This window comes from Gobio gobio (assembly GCF_949357685.1).
Source record: "Gobio gobio genome assembly, chromosome: 3".
Lineage (NCBI taxonomy): Eukaryota > Metazoa > Chordata > Actinopteri > Cypriniformes > Gobionidae > Gobio > Gobio gobio.
In genome coordinates, this window is record NC_137099.1 from 66,335,305 (window position 1) to 66,351,344 (window position 16,040).

The 16,040-nt window shown below is 39.0% G+C and overlaps 1 protein-coding gene across 1 annotated transcript in view; it reads left to right on the top strand.

Moving 5' to 3' along the window:
• Positions 1-2,477: 2,477 nt before the first annotated feature.
• LOC307124244 (polymeric immunoglobulin receptor-like) overlaps positions 2,478-16,040 on the top strand; it is a gene marked incomplete at its 3' end in the record, with an annotated part of 44,152 nt that continues 30,589 nt past the window's right edge. Inside the window, exons 1-9 of the mRNA XM_079813291.1 lie at positions 2,478-2,701; positions 2,800-3,114; positions 6,123-6,506; positions 6,607-6,912; positions 6,997-7,311; positions 7,391-7,693; positions 7,767-8,072; positions 10,116-10,169; positions 10,377-10,430. Of these exons, the coding sequence (XP_079669417.1) occupies positions 2,650-2,701; positions 2,800-3,114; positions 6,123-6,506; positions 6,607-6,912; positions 6,997-7,311; positions 7,391-7,693; positions 7,767-8,072; positions 10,116-10,169; positions 10,377-10,430 (2,089 nt within the window). The 5' untranslated portion in view covers positions 2,478-2,649. The remainder of the gene's footprint in view (positions 2,702-2,799; positions 3,115-6,122; positions 6,507-6,606; positions 6,913-6,996; positions 7,312-7,390; positions 7,694-7,766; positions 8,073-10,115; positions 10,170-10,376; positions 10,431-16,040) is intronic.

Genomic DNA, 16,040 nt, shown 5'->3' on the forward strand with positions numbered 1-16,040 from the left:
AGCTTTCAGATGCTCTCAACGCAATAGCTGCACGCGCTCTTGAGTCTTTAGCTCCGCCCACACAATACGCCTCCAGCCGCTCTGTTTTTTTTTCGGAAAAACTCGGTACAGCCTATCTTTCTTTTATAAATATAATAAAACTAAAGACTTTTCAGAGATATGAAGGATGCAATACTACTCTATAAGTACTCAAGATTGACATGAGATTGACAATCAGTTTCAGTCAATCTCATTGATGATGAACACCTGATGCTAATGAGCAGAATCACTGAAGGAAAGAGAAACACAAGAACTACAACTGATTTCAGCCATAGCTTTAGATGAAATCAACTGAAGATAAAAGAAGACATTAAATCTCTGAAGATCTCAGCAGAGGAGGATTCAACAACTCCACAAACGGCATTACCAGCTGACACATTACTAACCAGACTGACTTTATTTCTGTCATGATTTATTGAAAATGTTTAATTTGGCGATCCATTATGGTGATCAGTGTTTGCTTTATTTGGGCTCTTGACTTTTGTAAAAAAAAAAAAACATTCAGCAATTTCAAGTGTTTTCACTCAGACCAACATGTCTGCTTTAAAGCTACACTGTGTAACTTTTTTAGTTTATTCTTAGCAAAAAACACATAGTTCATTAAAAAATATATGTGCTCATTAATATATATTTACTTCTTTCAAGTAATAAAGTATTCTCGTAAGTTTATAATATGTCAATGAAAACACATACAGGTGAGGGGTTCGAATGCGGGTCGCCATGTTGCCCCTCCATCTTGAAAGTACATTAGCCAAAGAGGGACATACCCGTAAATTCAAGCTTCGCCTTTCGCGTTTTAACACTCAATGGCACCGTGTCGAATGTGGACGAGGTCGAACTGGAAGCCATGTTCATCTTGGACTAAATCGGCCACGGTAGGAATCAGTATTGAGAGGAACAGAAACTAATATTCACTGGATGGTCATATAACTTTTCACCGCTAGATGGGGGAAAATATCACACAGTGTAGCTTTAATGATCAAATGGCTGTGTTAAAGTGGTTTAAACAATTGCTTTTTCTGTAACTGGACTTTTTTTACGTTCCCTGAACCAACACGAAATTGTCCAAAATGTCTTGGTGAAGCATTAAGAATTCCTCTCACTGGAACTAAGGGGCCAAGCCCAACCCCTAAAAAACACCACATAATCCCCCCTTCACCAAACTTTACACTTGGCACAATGCAGTCAGGCAAGTCCTGTTCTCCTGGCACCGCCAAACCCAGACTCGTCCATGGGATTGTAAGACAGAGAAGCGTGATTGGTCACTCCAGAGAACACGTCTCCACTGCTCTAGAGTCCAGTGGCGGCACGCTTTACCCCACTGCATCCCACGCTTTGCATTGCACTTGGTGATGTAAGGCTTGGATGAGCTGCTCGGCCATGGAAACCCATTCCATGAAGCTCTCTATGCACTGTGGCCATGACGTGATTGAACACCTGAATTCAATGATTTGGAGGGGTGTCCCATGCATACACTGATCAGGCATAAAATTATGACCACTGACAGGTGAATAACACTGATTATCTCTTCATCACAGCAACTGTTAGTGGGTGGGATATATAAGGCAGCAAGTGAACATTTTGTCCTTGTTGATGTGTGGACTCCAAGGAAGGAACAGTGGAGAACCGGCCAAAGGGTCATGGGCGGCCAAGGCTCATTGATGCATGTGGGGAGCGAAGGCTGGCCTCTGTGGTCCGATCAAACAGACGAGCTACTGGAGCTCAAACTGCAAAGTTAATGCTGATTCTGATAGAAAGGTGTCAGAATGCAATGGCCTTAAACCCTCAATGTGTGTCAAGAGAAAGTGGTTGATTTTGATTTCCTCTGAAAGCAGAAGTGAAGTAATGTGGGGTCCACAGAGAGATTGTAGTAAATTAGATGCAAAGGACAAACACTACGCCTGGTTTCACAGACAAGGCCTCAGACTGAAAGCAACTTGCTCTGATATATCTTCAAATATGTCAGCGACATTGTTTTGTCACAAGGCACACCAGTAATTTCTAAGGCATGTTTATAAAAGTCTTAAAGCTACTTAAACGTCCTAATTTAACCAAGGCCTAATCGTGGCGTAATCTAAGCCCTGTCAGTAAAACCAGGCCTATAAGTGCCTGGTAATCTCTTAGATCAGAGATTGCGTCTCAATCCATTTTTAGCTCTTTCAGAACAACCAAAGCACATAAGATTCTCACAGTGCGACGATGTGCTCTCTTACCAGAAATGTTGGCATTTTTTAAGATGATTGACCTCTAATAAAACAGTTTTTCATGATGAATGCAGGAAGTCTTTACACCCTTCAGTCACTCTTTCTGCATATGTGTTTATATTAATATACTGATGTGTCATCTGCCTTCTGTGTATACAGTTTGTTTCTCTGCATGTCTTTCACACATTCTGCATCTCAACACTTGCCGCCCTGTTGCAGATGGGTGGAACCGTTATAGAGAATAAGGAAGAGAGAAGTGAGAAAGTCAGACAGAGGATATGTGCACTTCTAATGATAGTGACTTACATCGCATTCAAGGAACACATTTGATCAGTTCTTGCTTTCACTGGATTGAGATCGGATCTGGTTTTTCTCTGGATGTCTGTGAGACTGAAGTCGATCTGGAATGAGGGCTGCCATCATCATCTTCATCTTCATCACTCTCTGCCTGATCTCAGGTCAGTTCTGTGCTGGTCAGGCTGGGTCAAATAATATATGACGTGATCTAGATTAATAATATATAATAACCCAGAGCAAATGAACTTGTGTTTGGCAGGTCAGGTGCTTTGTTTCAGTGTGTTTGGATGCACTGGAGGGAGTTTAATGTTCAAATGCATGTACAATAACCAGAGCGAGACTGATAAACAGCATAAAGGGAAGTATTTCTGCAGAGATGAGAGCTGTAAGACAGGCATCAGTACTGAGATTCAGAACCGCTGGGATTATAACGGGAGATTGGCTCTGTATGATGATGAAAACAGCAGATTCTTCACAGTGTTTATCAGCAACCTCAGCAGAGAGGATGATGGGAAATATACATGTGGAAACAGTCAGACATGGAGTCGTGATGTTGAGCTAGTGGTGAACAACGGTACGTGTGAGACTTTATAACTCACTGCAGTAATTATTTATTACAGTGCTATTAAAGGAGCACTACGGAAGATTTTGAGTAAAAATTTACAAAAATTAACTTCTGAACAAGTATATAAAGCAATGTTTAAAACAGTTCCCAATGCCTTGCACTGATCCACAACGGTCAGCTTATAATACTAATAATTCATAATTTGAGCTGTCAGGTTGGACAATGCAGGGGAAATGTCAGTTTTATGTGTTTATGTCATTCATCTTTGCATGTACATGTCAGAATAAATGTAACACTTGTTCAGATGACTCTTTCAGATGTACATTTTTATGTCAGTATTTTTAGACATAGGATTTCACATATATACCTAAAAACAACCACATAAAAAACTGCAAAGAACATGACATAATATGTTTCAAACAGAGATGGCGACAGAGTTCATTACTAGGATTAGTTCACTTCAAAATTAAACTTTCCTGATAATTTCACCTCACCCTCATCTCATGTTCATGTCTTTCTTTCTTCACACAGCAAAATCCCCAGTGTTAAATTAACACTCCTCAGTGTACATATGTGTCCACACTACAGGGTGTTAAAAGTAACACTTAAGAAGTGTTAAAGTTAATGAGATAATTAAGTGATTCATTAAGTCATGATTGACCATTAGTGATGAGAAACACAAGAACTACAATTGACTTCAGCCACAGTTTTAGATGAAATCAACTGAAGATAAAAGAAGACATTAAATATCTGAAGATCTCAGCAGAGGAGGATTAAACAACTCCACAAACAGCATTACCAGCTTCACACATTACTAACCAGACTGACTTTATTTCTGTCAGATGTCTACAGAAGCTCTTATTGAGAATTACTTTCTTGTTTATTTTGTGTTGAAACTGTTTTAATGTCACCATCATGGTGATCAGTGTTTTCTTTAGTTGGGCAGTTTGATGACATTTTAATGTTAGTGTTTCTCTGGCTGCTGTAACTGAGTTTGCAATGGCAAGAAAAGCTAGAGTAAACACAATCAGATGCTGTTGACTGCTCAGTGATAAGAATATGATCATTGTATAGTGATTTAAATCACTGATTAACTTTGTTTTTACTGTGATTCCAGGAAAGATCCAGATCGGTTTTAATCAATAAAGCTGAATATGTTTTTAGGCAGATTGTACACAAATCACTTCTAACTCCTGCGAGAGTAACTCACACTTAGACATAAAGAATCAGCCTATGAATCTCAACAATGGTGACATGCTTTATGCCGCAATGCATTCTGGGAGCCATGGATGAGTTTTGCATGATGCATCCAGAATGCATTGCGGCATGAAGCATGTCACCATTGTTGAGATTCATAGGCTGATTCTTGATCTCTGTGTGTGAGTTAATCTCGCAGGAGTTAGAAGTGCTTATTGTGTGATGTGTTATTAAACCGGAAAACAAGACTTATGTACATGTTTTAAACATTGATCAGTTTCTCTGATGAAAACGCTGCTGGATCTCCTGCTGTAGAGTCACAATGCTACTATAATCAATGACTCTCAGGAGATCAGCAAATAAGGCACCATATGATGATAACAACTGTATCACCAACAACAAGCCAACAACAAGCCAACATCATCTGTCATCAACTTGTCATCATCAATTTTCTCTTGCTGTTCTCACTGTAACAATCAGTTACAGCAGCCAGAGAGAAAAAATACTAACAAGTCAAGGGTCAAGAGCCCAACTAAAGCAACACTGATCACCATAATGGTGGCGTCAAACAAAACTATTATTTTCAATAAATCATCAACATCTGAATCTCAGTAAGAGCTTCTGTAGACGTCTGACAGAAATAAAGTCAGTCTGGTTAGTATTATGTGAAGCTGGTAATGTTGTTTGTGGAGTTGTTTAATCCTCCTTTGCTGAGATTTTCAGAGATTTAATGTCTTCTTTTATCTTCAGTGGATTTCATCTAAAGCTGTGGCTGAAGTCAGTTGTAGTTCTTGTGTTTCTCATCACTAATGGTCAATCATAACTTAATTAATCACTTAATTATCTCATTAACTTTAACACTTCTTAAGTGTTACTTTTAACACCCTGTAGTGTGGACACATATGTACACTGAGGAGTGTTAATTTAACACTGGGGATTTTGCTGTGCAGTGGAAAAGAAATGAAGTTTTTTGAGGAAAACATTCCAGGATTTTTCTGCACATAATGGACTTTAATGGGAACCAACGGTTGAAGGTCTAAATCAATGCAGTTTCAGAGGAAGGGCTTCAGAGACTCTGACCGATCCCAGATGAGGAATAGGGGCTGATCTAGACAAACCATCGGCCACATTTTCAAGAATTTTTTTTTTTTACCTAAATTGCTCATCTTGCTCTTCGACGGCCATGGATTACGCACTCATGTGGGAAAAGTCACGCTAGACATAGGTGTAAGTGCGACTGAATGTGAATGTGCGAGGACCAATACAAACGCCCTTTAATAAAAAAGGTTAAACAACGATGTCAGACAATTTTGAAGTTGGAGATATTTTTGGTAAAGGGCGTTTGTATCAGTCTTCACACGTTCTCTTGGGGCGGTACTTCCGCCTACGTCTAGCGTGAGCTTTCTTATGTGATTACGCAATCCATGGATGTGTCGCAGAGCAGCGCAAGATGGGCAATTTAGGTTAAAAATATATAAATGTTTATTTTTTGTTGAAAATATGGCCGATGGTTTGTCTAGATCAGACCCTATTCCTCGTCTGGGATCAGAGTCTCTGAAGCTCTTCCTCTGAAACTGCATTGATTTGGACCTTCAACCATTGGTTCCCATTGAAATCCATTATGTGCAGAAAAATCCTGAATGTTTTCCTCAATAACTTAATTTCTATTCCACTGAAGAAAGAAACACATGAACATCTTGGATAAGATGGGGGTGAGGAAATTATTAGGACATTTTCATTTTGAAGTGAACCAATCCTTTATTAATACAAATAATATTTTAAGATTTCATGTCACAAGATTTTGTTGAAATCATTTTCAGAGCCTCATTGTGGGACGTCTGTTATCCAGGACGAGTATATTGGACAAACGATCACTGTCCACTGTGAATATGATCATAAGTTTAAAACACACACCAAAGTCTTCTACAGAATGAACGAAGATCCTGTCCATGTGATGAACAGCTCAAGATCATCAGGATCATCACAATCATCAGGATCATCACAATCATCAGGATCATCTGGGGAGAAGTTCATTCTGTCTGACAGTGATAAAGATGATTTTACTGTGACCATTAGAGACATTTCTGCAGCGGACGGTGGAGTTTATTTATGTGGAGTGGAGAGAGACAGATCAGATGATCGACCTTCAGAAACATCAATTACTCACATGACCTTCTTTAAAGAGATTCAACTGAATGTTTATAGTGAGTTTAGTTTCTTTTTAATTCAAGAATCCTTACAGATCTAAATAAGAAATGTAAATCCCTCCTGAGTTTTAATAATGTAATGAATGTTGTTTTGCAGGTCAAATGACTTCTGTCCAGGTTCAGGCCTACTCCAGTAAATCAGTCTTCATCACCTGTACATTTCCACAAGAATTCAAAGGAAACAAGAAATTCATCCAGAAAGATTCTCAACAGAAGATCCTGGTTAATAGACAGAATCAATGGGATGATCGTGATAATCTGCACATGTTTGATGATTCCAGTGAAGGACTTTTGAAGGTTTTTCTCAGTGATTTAACCGCGAATGATGAAGCGACGTACAGGTGTGGAGTGAATATCAATGACAATGATCTGTTCACTGAGGTCAAACTGACAGTAAATCCAGGTAAAGTGAGGAGTGAAGAGCATCCTGGACACTTAACATATGTATATATTTGATATGACATGTTTTTCATTGTTTTGTGAATAGGTGATCATTTTCGAGCATTAAGCTACACATCTGCTATTATTGGTGAAAGTGTGAAACTCACCTGTGATTTCCCTGAGAAACACAACGAGACCTTCAAACACTTCTGCAAAGAGAACAAGAAGAAGATGTGTGAAGGCATCAGTTCATCAGAGGAAAAGCGCTTTGAGTTTTCTGTCAGTTCAGCAGGAGTTTTTACAGTGAACATCAGAGACGTGAGCCTGAGAGATGCTGGAGTTTACTGGTGTGGAGCAGAAACCAGACACACACATCTGACTTCTGTCTCTCTCACCAATCGACACAAACTCACTCCAACTAGTACGTACAGTCACCATACATCAAATAACAGACGCATATATTACAGCATATAAACACTTTCCCTTTCTTTGACTGTTAGTGCCTCCAGTGGTGGGACGTGAAGGAGGTTCGTCTGAGATCAGATGCCCTTATGATGAGAAATATTCAACAGAAGTAAAGCATCTTTGCAAAGGAAAGTGTTTCACTACAGATGCCCAAAAAATAATCCAATCAGATGAAGCCCACGTTAATAAACCAAAGATTTCAGTAACGGATGAGACTGAACTCAATGTCTTCACTGTGACCTTGAGTGACCTGAGAGCAGAGGATGCTGGGATATACTGGTGTGCAGTGAAAGATGCGTTTAACCTTCCCACTGAGCTCATGATCGTCATGAAAGATGGTGAGGGTGTTTTCTGGGATCATCTCAGTGTTTCTGATCATTCTGTTATCATATTTAATGTTCTTCTCTCCAGTGATCACTCGTGAAGCGTCTGTCGGAGGATCGGCGTCCATCAGCTGTAAGTCCGTCAGGAATCTCTCGAGTCTCCAGAGGTCGTTCTGTAGAGGAGATCAGCCGAATATCTGTGTCCGAGACGGAGTTCGTGTTTCATCGAGTATGAGAACAAATGGCCGATTCTCTCTGACTGACCAAACATCAGCTGGAGTTTTCACTGTGAACATCAACAATCTGACAGAAGAGGATTCTGGGAAATACTGGTGCGCAGAGGAGAGTTCTGGGTCGTTCATATTCACTGAAGTTCATCTGAATGTGATCGGAGGTAAAAGACTCTTTCATTAACACAACAGTTTCATTCATGCAATGAAAGCAATCGGGGTCCAATGCTGTTCAGTGACCAATCTTCTTCGAAAATAAAAATTGTGCAGAAAAAATAGTTCAAAACCGATTTGAACAACATGAGGGCGAGTAAATGATGACAGAATGCACTTTAAGAAAAGTCTGTAAAAATACTTTTAATATGAAGGAATTTTCCATATGAATGTTTTAGGGTTAAAGGAAATGCCTGTAAACTTAACAGAATTCTGGCAGAAAATTACAGCACCTTTTTCAGTTTTCTACAGCTTTTTTTATTACAGTGTGATCAGTTTTGTATGTACTGTCTCTTTAAAGCAACATGCTGTGGTAAAGTCTGATGAACAGGGTCATTTTCAAACCAGCTGAACCACAGACAGCAGGAAGCAACAAAAACCCTTGTGTTTAACTAAAACTATCTGCTGCTTTTGTGTTTTAGTCTAGTATGGTGCAGAAAGAAAGTGTTCACACATTTCCATTCCATACAAAGAACATACAAATTGGATCTAAACTTACTTTTTTTGCTGGCACATATTCAAACTTGGCACACTTGAATATCATTTAACTTGAATATCTTTAACTTCTTAAATGATATATTTGTCTGTTCGTTTCTCAGTATCATAAAGCTTAAATCTTTTAGAAATTACATAACTAATGAACTTGCAACATTGACACTGTTATTGAATGAATGGATTTAAATAATGGATATCCAAGATCTTTTTCTTCAGTAGAAGAGTAAAGAAACAGTAGCATTTTGACATTCATTTACAAAACATAATTTTGGGGGCTTGAAAATGCAAACTTTTGAAAATGGGATTCAAAGTGCAAGTTTTCAACAGCAGATGGCACTGTGTGCTTTTAGAAACAGTATTGGCTCTGCTCGCTTACACTTCCTTACACACACACCACTTGAAACTTCAATAAATAATCATTCATAAAGTTCAAAAGGTTGACACGAATTACAAGGTTGTTTGCAGTGAGCCGTTTACATTAATCTCAGTGGCGGCTCCAGAGATTTTCTGTTGCAGATGCTCAACACTTAAGAGAAGGTGCTTTGAATTTTGCAGCGTCATTATGGCATTATGGAGTCGCATTGGACCACCCTGGTATAAATTAATGCGTACACGCCCGCATTAACTATATTCATTCCGCAACTATAGGCATATATATATATATATATATATATATATATATATATATATATATATATATATATATATATATATATATATATATATATATATATATATATATATATATATATATATATAAATAATAGGCCTAAGTATTCAACTCAAGGGCTATAGATACAACATACATAAGCCTGCCAAAGTAAACCTCTGAAAATATAATTTCACACAATTATGTCACAGTCGAGCCCTGAATACAACGGAGCAGCAAACAGCAGCAACAGAAGGCAACAGACAGACGCTTCGGCCTAAAATGCTCAGATCACGAAATCACACAGCCAGTTACCAACACACTAGTCTAATGATGAACCAGCAATGTTCCTATTGTTGGAGCATCATATATGTAACTATGAAGAGCCAAGATTTGTGCTTCAACCACCAAATTAATAAAATTTTTAACAGCCAACAGAGGGGGAAATCAAGCACTTACCATATATGTCTTCACAACAAAACAATACGTGTCTCAAAAAACTGAAAAAAAGCTGACATTATGTACACAGTCCACTAACACTAAATTCAGCCGGTGTGCATGCATGGCAATGTAAATAGATGGCTTGCGGCACCTCCTTTCTGAATTTTTCCTGCACACCATTATTACATCCTGACATCACAGATGCTCCGTCGTAGCATTGACCAACACACTAGCTTGAAAGAGATCTTATGACATTAAGACGAGTGTCAGATGTACAGCAGTGTATCGATGCTGGTATACGTCTTAATCTCACCTTGTTTCTCTATGACATTCCCTTTGTGTGATTTCTTGACAGAATTTGTTTCTCTATTTGGTTTAACCAATACACTCTATGATTGTGTATTTTCAGAAACGATGTCACCCAACACTGAAACAGAAATATCCCAGGATAAAGAAAACTCTGGTAAGATCCAACAGATCTGTTGCTCAGTTTGAGTTGAGAGAGATCTTATGACATTAAGATGTGCATCAGATGTACAGCATGTGTATGAGCGCTTGTACATGATGTCTTAGTCTCACCTCTTTCTCTGTGACAATCCCTTTGTGTGATTTCTTGAGAGAATTTGTTTTTCTAATTGGTTTAACCAATACAACGATTTTGTATTTTCAGAAACGACGTCACCTGACACTGAAGAGGAAACATCCCAGGATAAAGAAAAGTCTGGTAAGACCAGTTGCTCAGTTTGTGTTGAAAGAGATCTTATGACATTAAGATGAGTGTCAGATGTACAGCATGTGTATGAGCTCTTGTACATCAAAATCAAATCAAAATTACAGGTGTGAAACCTCCCCAGTACCAAGGTCCGGACCAAACAGACAAAATTTGGTCTGACAAAAAGAGGTCATCTCGGTCTGTATCAAACTGAACAAAGGTTCGGTTCGCTTCTAGTGTGAAAGCATTTTCTGTATGGTTCAGACTTTCAGACCATTTACAGGAAGTTCCAGTTTATTTTTAAATATTATAATGCTATTTTTAAATTTCATCTAGGCTACATTGATTATAAAAGTGAAAAGATGCGCAATCTGTCAGAAGACCGAAGGTCAGAAATGATTTTGAAAGAAATTTTGTATGATTTTGCGTAGAAAGCCTTTCTTTAATGTGAATTTTGTTTTGTATAAATTGTATCTTAATTTTAATCAACATTTCATCAGATAATTGCCTGAATTTAATAAATAAGAAGCAAATAGTCTATAGCAGACAATAATAGCGGGAGCGATCACATGCTTTGCACATGAACTGGAGCGCGTCTCAAATAAACCAGGCTACTTGTTTCACAAACATGAGAAATATGTGTATACACAGTAAAATCCCCAGAGTTAAATTAACACTGCTCAGAGAACATTTGGTCCCACTCTACAGAGTGTTAAAGTAACACTGAATCAGTGTTAAAGTTAATGAGATAATTGAGAGATTAATTAAGTGATGATTGGCCATTAGTGATGAAAACCTGATGATAATGAGTAGAATCACTGAAGGAAAGAGAAAAAGAAAAACACAAGAACTACGACTGACTATAAAAAAGACATTAAATCTCTGAAGATCTCAGCAGAGGAGGATTAAACAACTCCACAAACAGCATTACCAGCTTCACACACTACTAACCAGACTGACTTTATTTCTGTCAGACGTCTCTTATTGAGAATTAACAAATGTTTTGTTTGATTTTGTTGTGAAAATTGTTAGTTTTTATGTGACCATCATGGTGATCAGTGTTTTCTTTAGTTGGGCAGTTTGATGACTTTTTAACATTAGTGTTTCTCTGGCTGCTGTAACTGAGTTTGCTATAGCAAGAAAAGCAAGAGTAAACACAATCAGATGCTGTCGGCTGCTCGATGATGAGAATATGATCATTGTATAATGATTTAATTCATTGATTTTATGACTGAGTATGAGCAATATACTATTCACTTTTTTTATTGTGATTTTAGAAAAGATCCAACACTGTTTTAATCAGAAAAGCTGAATAAGTTTTGCAACCGATTGTACACTAATCGTTTCTAACTCCTGCGAGATGAACTCACACACAGACATCAAGAATCTGCCTATGAATCTCAACAATGGTGACATGCTTCATGCCACAATGCATTCTGGGAGCCATAGATGAGTTTTGCGTGATGCACCCAGAATGCATTGTGGCATGAAGCATGTCACCATTGTTGAGATTCATAGGCAGATTCTTGATCTCTGTGTGTGAGTAAAACTTGCAGGAGTTAGAAGTGTTTATTGTGTTATGTGTTATTAAACCGCAGTACAAATTTTACGTAAAAATTTTTTGATAATTGTTTAGTTTCTCTGATGATAACATTGCTGGATCTTCTGCCCTAGAATCACAATGCTCCTATAATCACAATGCTCCTATAATCAATGACTTTCAGGGGATCAGCAAATAAGGCACTATATGATGATAACAACTGTATCATAAACAACAAGCGTCAAGATTTTCTTGCCATTTTCACCGTAACGAACAGTTACAGCAGCCAGAGAAAAACTTATGTTAGCAACTCAAGGGTCAAGAGCCCAATTAAAGCAAACACTAATCACAATAATGGTAACTTCAAACAACTTTAATTTTCAATAAAACATCAACATCTAAACCTCAATAAGAGCTTCTGTAGTCATCTGACAGAAATAAAGTCAGTCTGGTTAGTAATGTGTGAAGCTGGTAATGCTGATTGTGGAGTTGTTTAATCCTCCTCTAATGAGATCTTCAGAGATTGAATGTCTTTTTAATAGTCAGTCGTAGTTCTTGTGTTTTTCTTTTTCTCTTTCCTTCAGTGATTCTACTCATTATCATCAGGTGTTCACCACTAATGGTCAATTATCACTTAATTAATCTCTTAATTATCTCATTAACTTTAACACTGATTCAGTGTTACTTTAACACTCTGTAGAGTGGGACCAAATGTTCTCTGAGCAGTGTTAATTTAACTCTGGGGATTTTACTGTGTATAAAGCTTGAAATGTCCACTTTTAAACGTAACGAAAAGAAAATAGTCAAGCAATGCACACTGTTCAATAGTGGCAAAGATATGCATCCGCTCATTCATTCTTGTCAAAGACGCTGACGTCAGACGCATGTCCGTTTACAAACCAATCAATGTCCAGATGCAGCCCACATAGATGATGACGAGTGGACGCAAGTGTGTCATGTAAAGTTCTTTAGTCCGCTCGCATAATTGCAATGTGAAACCAAACCAAAACTAACCGTATGTATAAAATGTATCAAAACATGAACTTCGGTTTGGACCTTGGTGCGGACTTTCAGGTGTGAAAACGGCCTTAGTCTCACCTCTTTCTCTGTGACAATCCCTTTGTGTGATTGACAAGGTAAGTGAAGATCCAAACACACACGTTATTTGGGAACACAGGGCAGAGAATGGGGTGAAGCCAAAGCACTTCCCACTGAGCCAAGTTATGTCCAAAAGACGTCTTTTCAACGTCTTTGCCACTAGAGGCGTACGTTGAAAAGACGTCCACTGAGGAGCCAGAATGAAAGTTTTTATGACGTCTGTTTTTGACGTGTTCTGCACGTCCGATATAGACGTTCATGGAACCTCAAGGTTAAAAACTAGTAATGTGCTCATTGTGGACATATTTCCCATTTGTAATTGCAAAGCAACTCACAGACAGTGTGTGTTTGTCCAGAAATCATGAAAATAGAAACTTCGCTCACACCTTTAGACACTTTAGACAACTTAGCATCTGTAATTCACACATCTTTGGATCGTGAGAGAATCGTGGGATTCAATCCAGGATCTTCTTGCTGTGAGGAGACGGTGTTTCCCACTGAGACACTGGTGCTGCCCTAAATCACAGACATAAGACACACTTTGACTATTTCTGTCAGACGTCTACAGAAGCTCTTACTGAGAATTAACAGAGGTTTAGATGTTGATGTTTATGTTTCATTTGAAGTCACCATTGTGGTGGGAAGCGTTTGCTTTAGTTGGGCTCTTGGTCCCTGTACTTAAGTTAGCTTTTCTTTGTCTGCTGCAACTGTGTGTGTGAAACACAATAGTTGTGGCTGAGAAAGCAAAGACAAAGCGACATCAGGTGTTGTCAGCTCCTTGTTGATGACTAAACTTTTGGAAAGTGATCATTTGATGTTTTTATTTTAAGGTTTGTGTGCTTGTGAATGTAACATACTGGCACCAATAGCATCAAAATGATCACTTGTCCTGAGGGATGATAAAACGGTATGTGCACACAATGTTTTGAGCAAATAGTTCATATGGTCACACATAGAAATCAAGATTTTGCATATGATTCACAAAAACGGTGACAATCAAGCATGAGTTTTGTACTATGAAGCTACCCATCATGCATTGCAGCATGAAGGTTTTTTGTTTTGATTGTCACCGTTGTTGTGAAGCATAGGCAAAATCTTGATGTCTGTGTGTGACTATATGAAATATTTGCTCAAAACATTGTGTGCACATACCGTTTTATCATCCTTCAAGACAAGTTATCATTTTGATGCTATTGGTGCCAGTACTGTTTTCGCAAGCTTATAGTGGAAATAATAAAATATTAAAAAGAAACAACACACGCAAAACTCACAAGCTCAACATCAGATGCTTGCTATCTGATGATTTAGTCATCAACTTTCTCAGCCACAACTATTGTGTTTCTCACACACAGTTACAGCAGCCAAAGGAAAGCTAACTTAAGTACAGGGACCAAGAGCCCAACTAAAGCAAACGCTTCCCACCACAATGGTGACTTCAAATTAAACAAACATCAACATCTAAACCTCTGTTAATTCTCAGTAAGAGCTTCTGTAGACGTCTGACAGAAATAGTCAAAGTGTGTCTTATGTCTGTGATTAAGGGCAGCACCAGTGTCTCAGTGGGAAACACTGTCTCCTCACAGCAAGAAGATCCTGGATTGAATCCCACGATTCTCACACGATCCAAAGATGTGTGAATTACAGATGCTAAGTTGTCTAAAGTGTCCAAAGGTGTGAGCTAAGTTTCTTTTATTTTCATGATTTCTGGACAAACACACACTGTCTGTGAGTTGCTTTGCAATTACAAATGGAAAATATGTCCACAATGAGCACATTTGAACTAGTTTTTAACCTTGAGGTTCCATGAACGTCTATATCGGACGTGCAGAACACGTCAAAAACAGACGTCATAAAAACTTTCATTCTGGCTCCTCAGTGGACGTCTTTTCAACGTACGCCTCTAGTGGCAAAGACGTTGAAAAGACGTCTTTTGGACATAACTTTGCTCTGTGTGTTGTAACACGTTGAGAGATGGTGGATGAATAACAGTCTTGATGGATGTCTTACAGAGGAGTGATGGAGATGGTGAACTGGATACCTCAGCAGCCGGGATGGAAGGTGAGTAACAAAAGCCAGAAAGATAAGCTGGGAAAATCAAGGAAATCAGGTAAGTGAGTCTTTCCTAGTTCAAGGCCAGACAAGGACTGAAGGTGAGCTGTGTGAACATATAGTGTGCTACAGGTGAGGGGATTGATGACAGGTGCGGGTGATCAGAACTCTGGTGATTGTGATCCCTGTGTGGTGGAAGAGAGAGGGCCTGGCTGATCTGTGATATAACCCCGCCTCTCCAGGGTCCGCTCTAGCAGACCATGGACCCAGATATTACGGTGGCCGGCCACGAGGTCGAGGAGCAGGCAGATGAGGATGACGCTGATGAAATTCCGTAAGGAGAGTAGGATCGAGGATGTCATCTTTAGGTACCCACAACCTCTCTTCGGGACCATACCCTTCCCAGTCCACCAGATTTTTCAAGCGGCCACCTTGACGTCGGGAGTCCAGGATTTCTCGGACGGTGTAGATGGGATCAGCTTCTATTTGAGGTGTGGGGAGCATGTCATCAGGGCCAGACTCTGTGGAGGGAGCACAAAGAGGTGGGTAGTGAGGTTTCAACAAGGACACATGGGACACGTGGTGAATTCTGTAGTGAGGAGGTAGCAGGAGTTTATAGGTGACTGGAATGATTTGTCTTTTGACCTGGAAGGGACTGATGTTTCGTGGCCTCAACTTCCGATAGGGCAGGCAAAGACAGATGTCTGGAGCCAGACGAGTGGTCCTGGATGGCAAAGATGGCGCCGCCGTGCTCGGTCGCCGTTCAGGTCGCTCCGCTAAGACTTTGCTTTTATTTATTATTCTACTCTCTTTTACTCTCTATTTTTTCCAACGGATCATCTGCTTTGATCTGTTACGACAGCAAAACACTTCTGGAAATTGGTTACCGCTACACTGACCTGTTTCAGGACACTTTCTCCAATCTTCCATCTGAG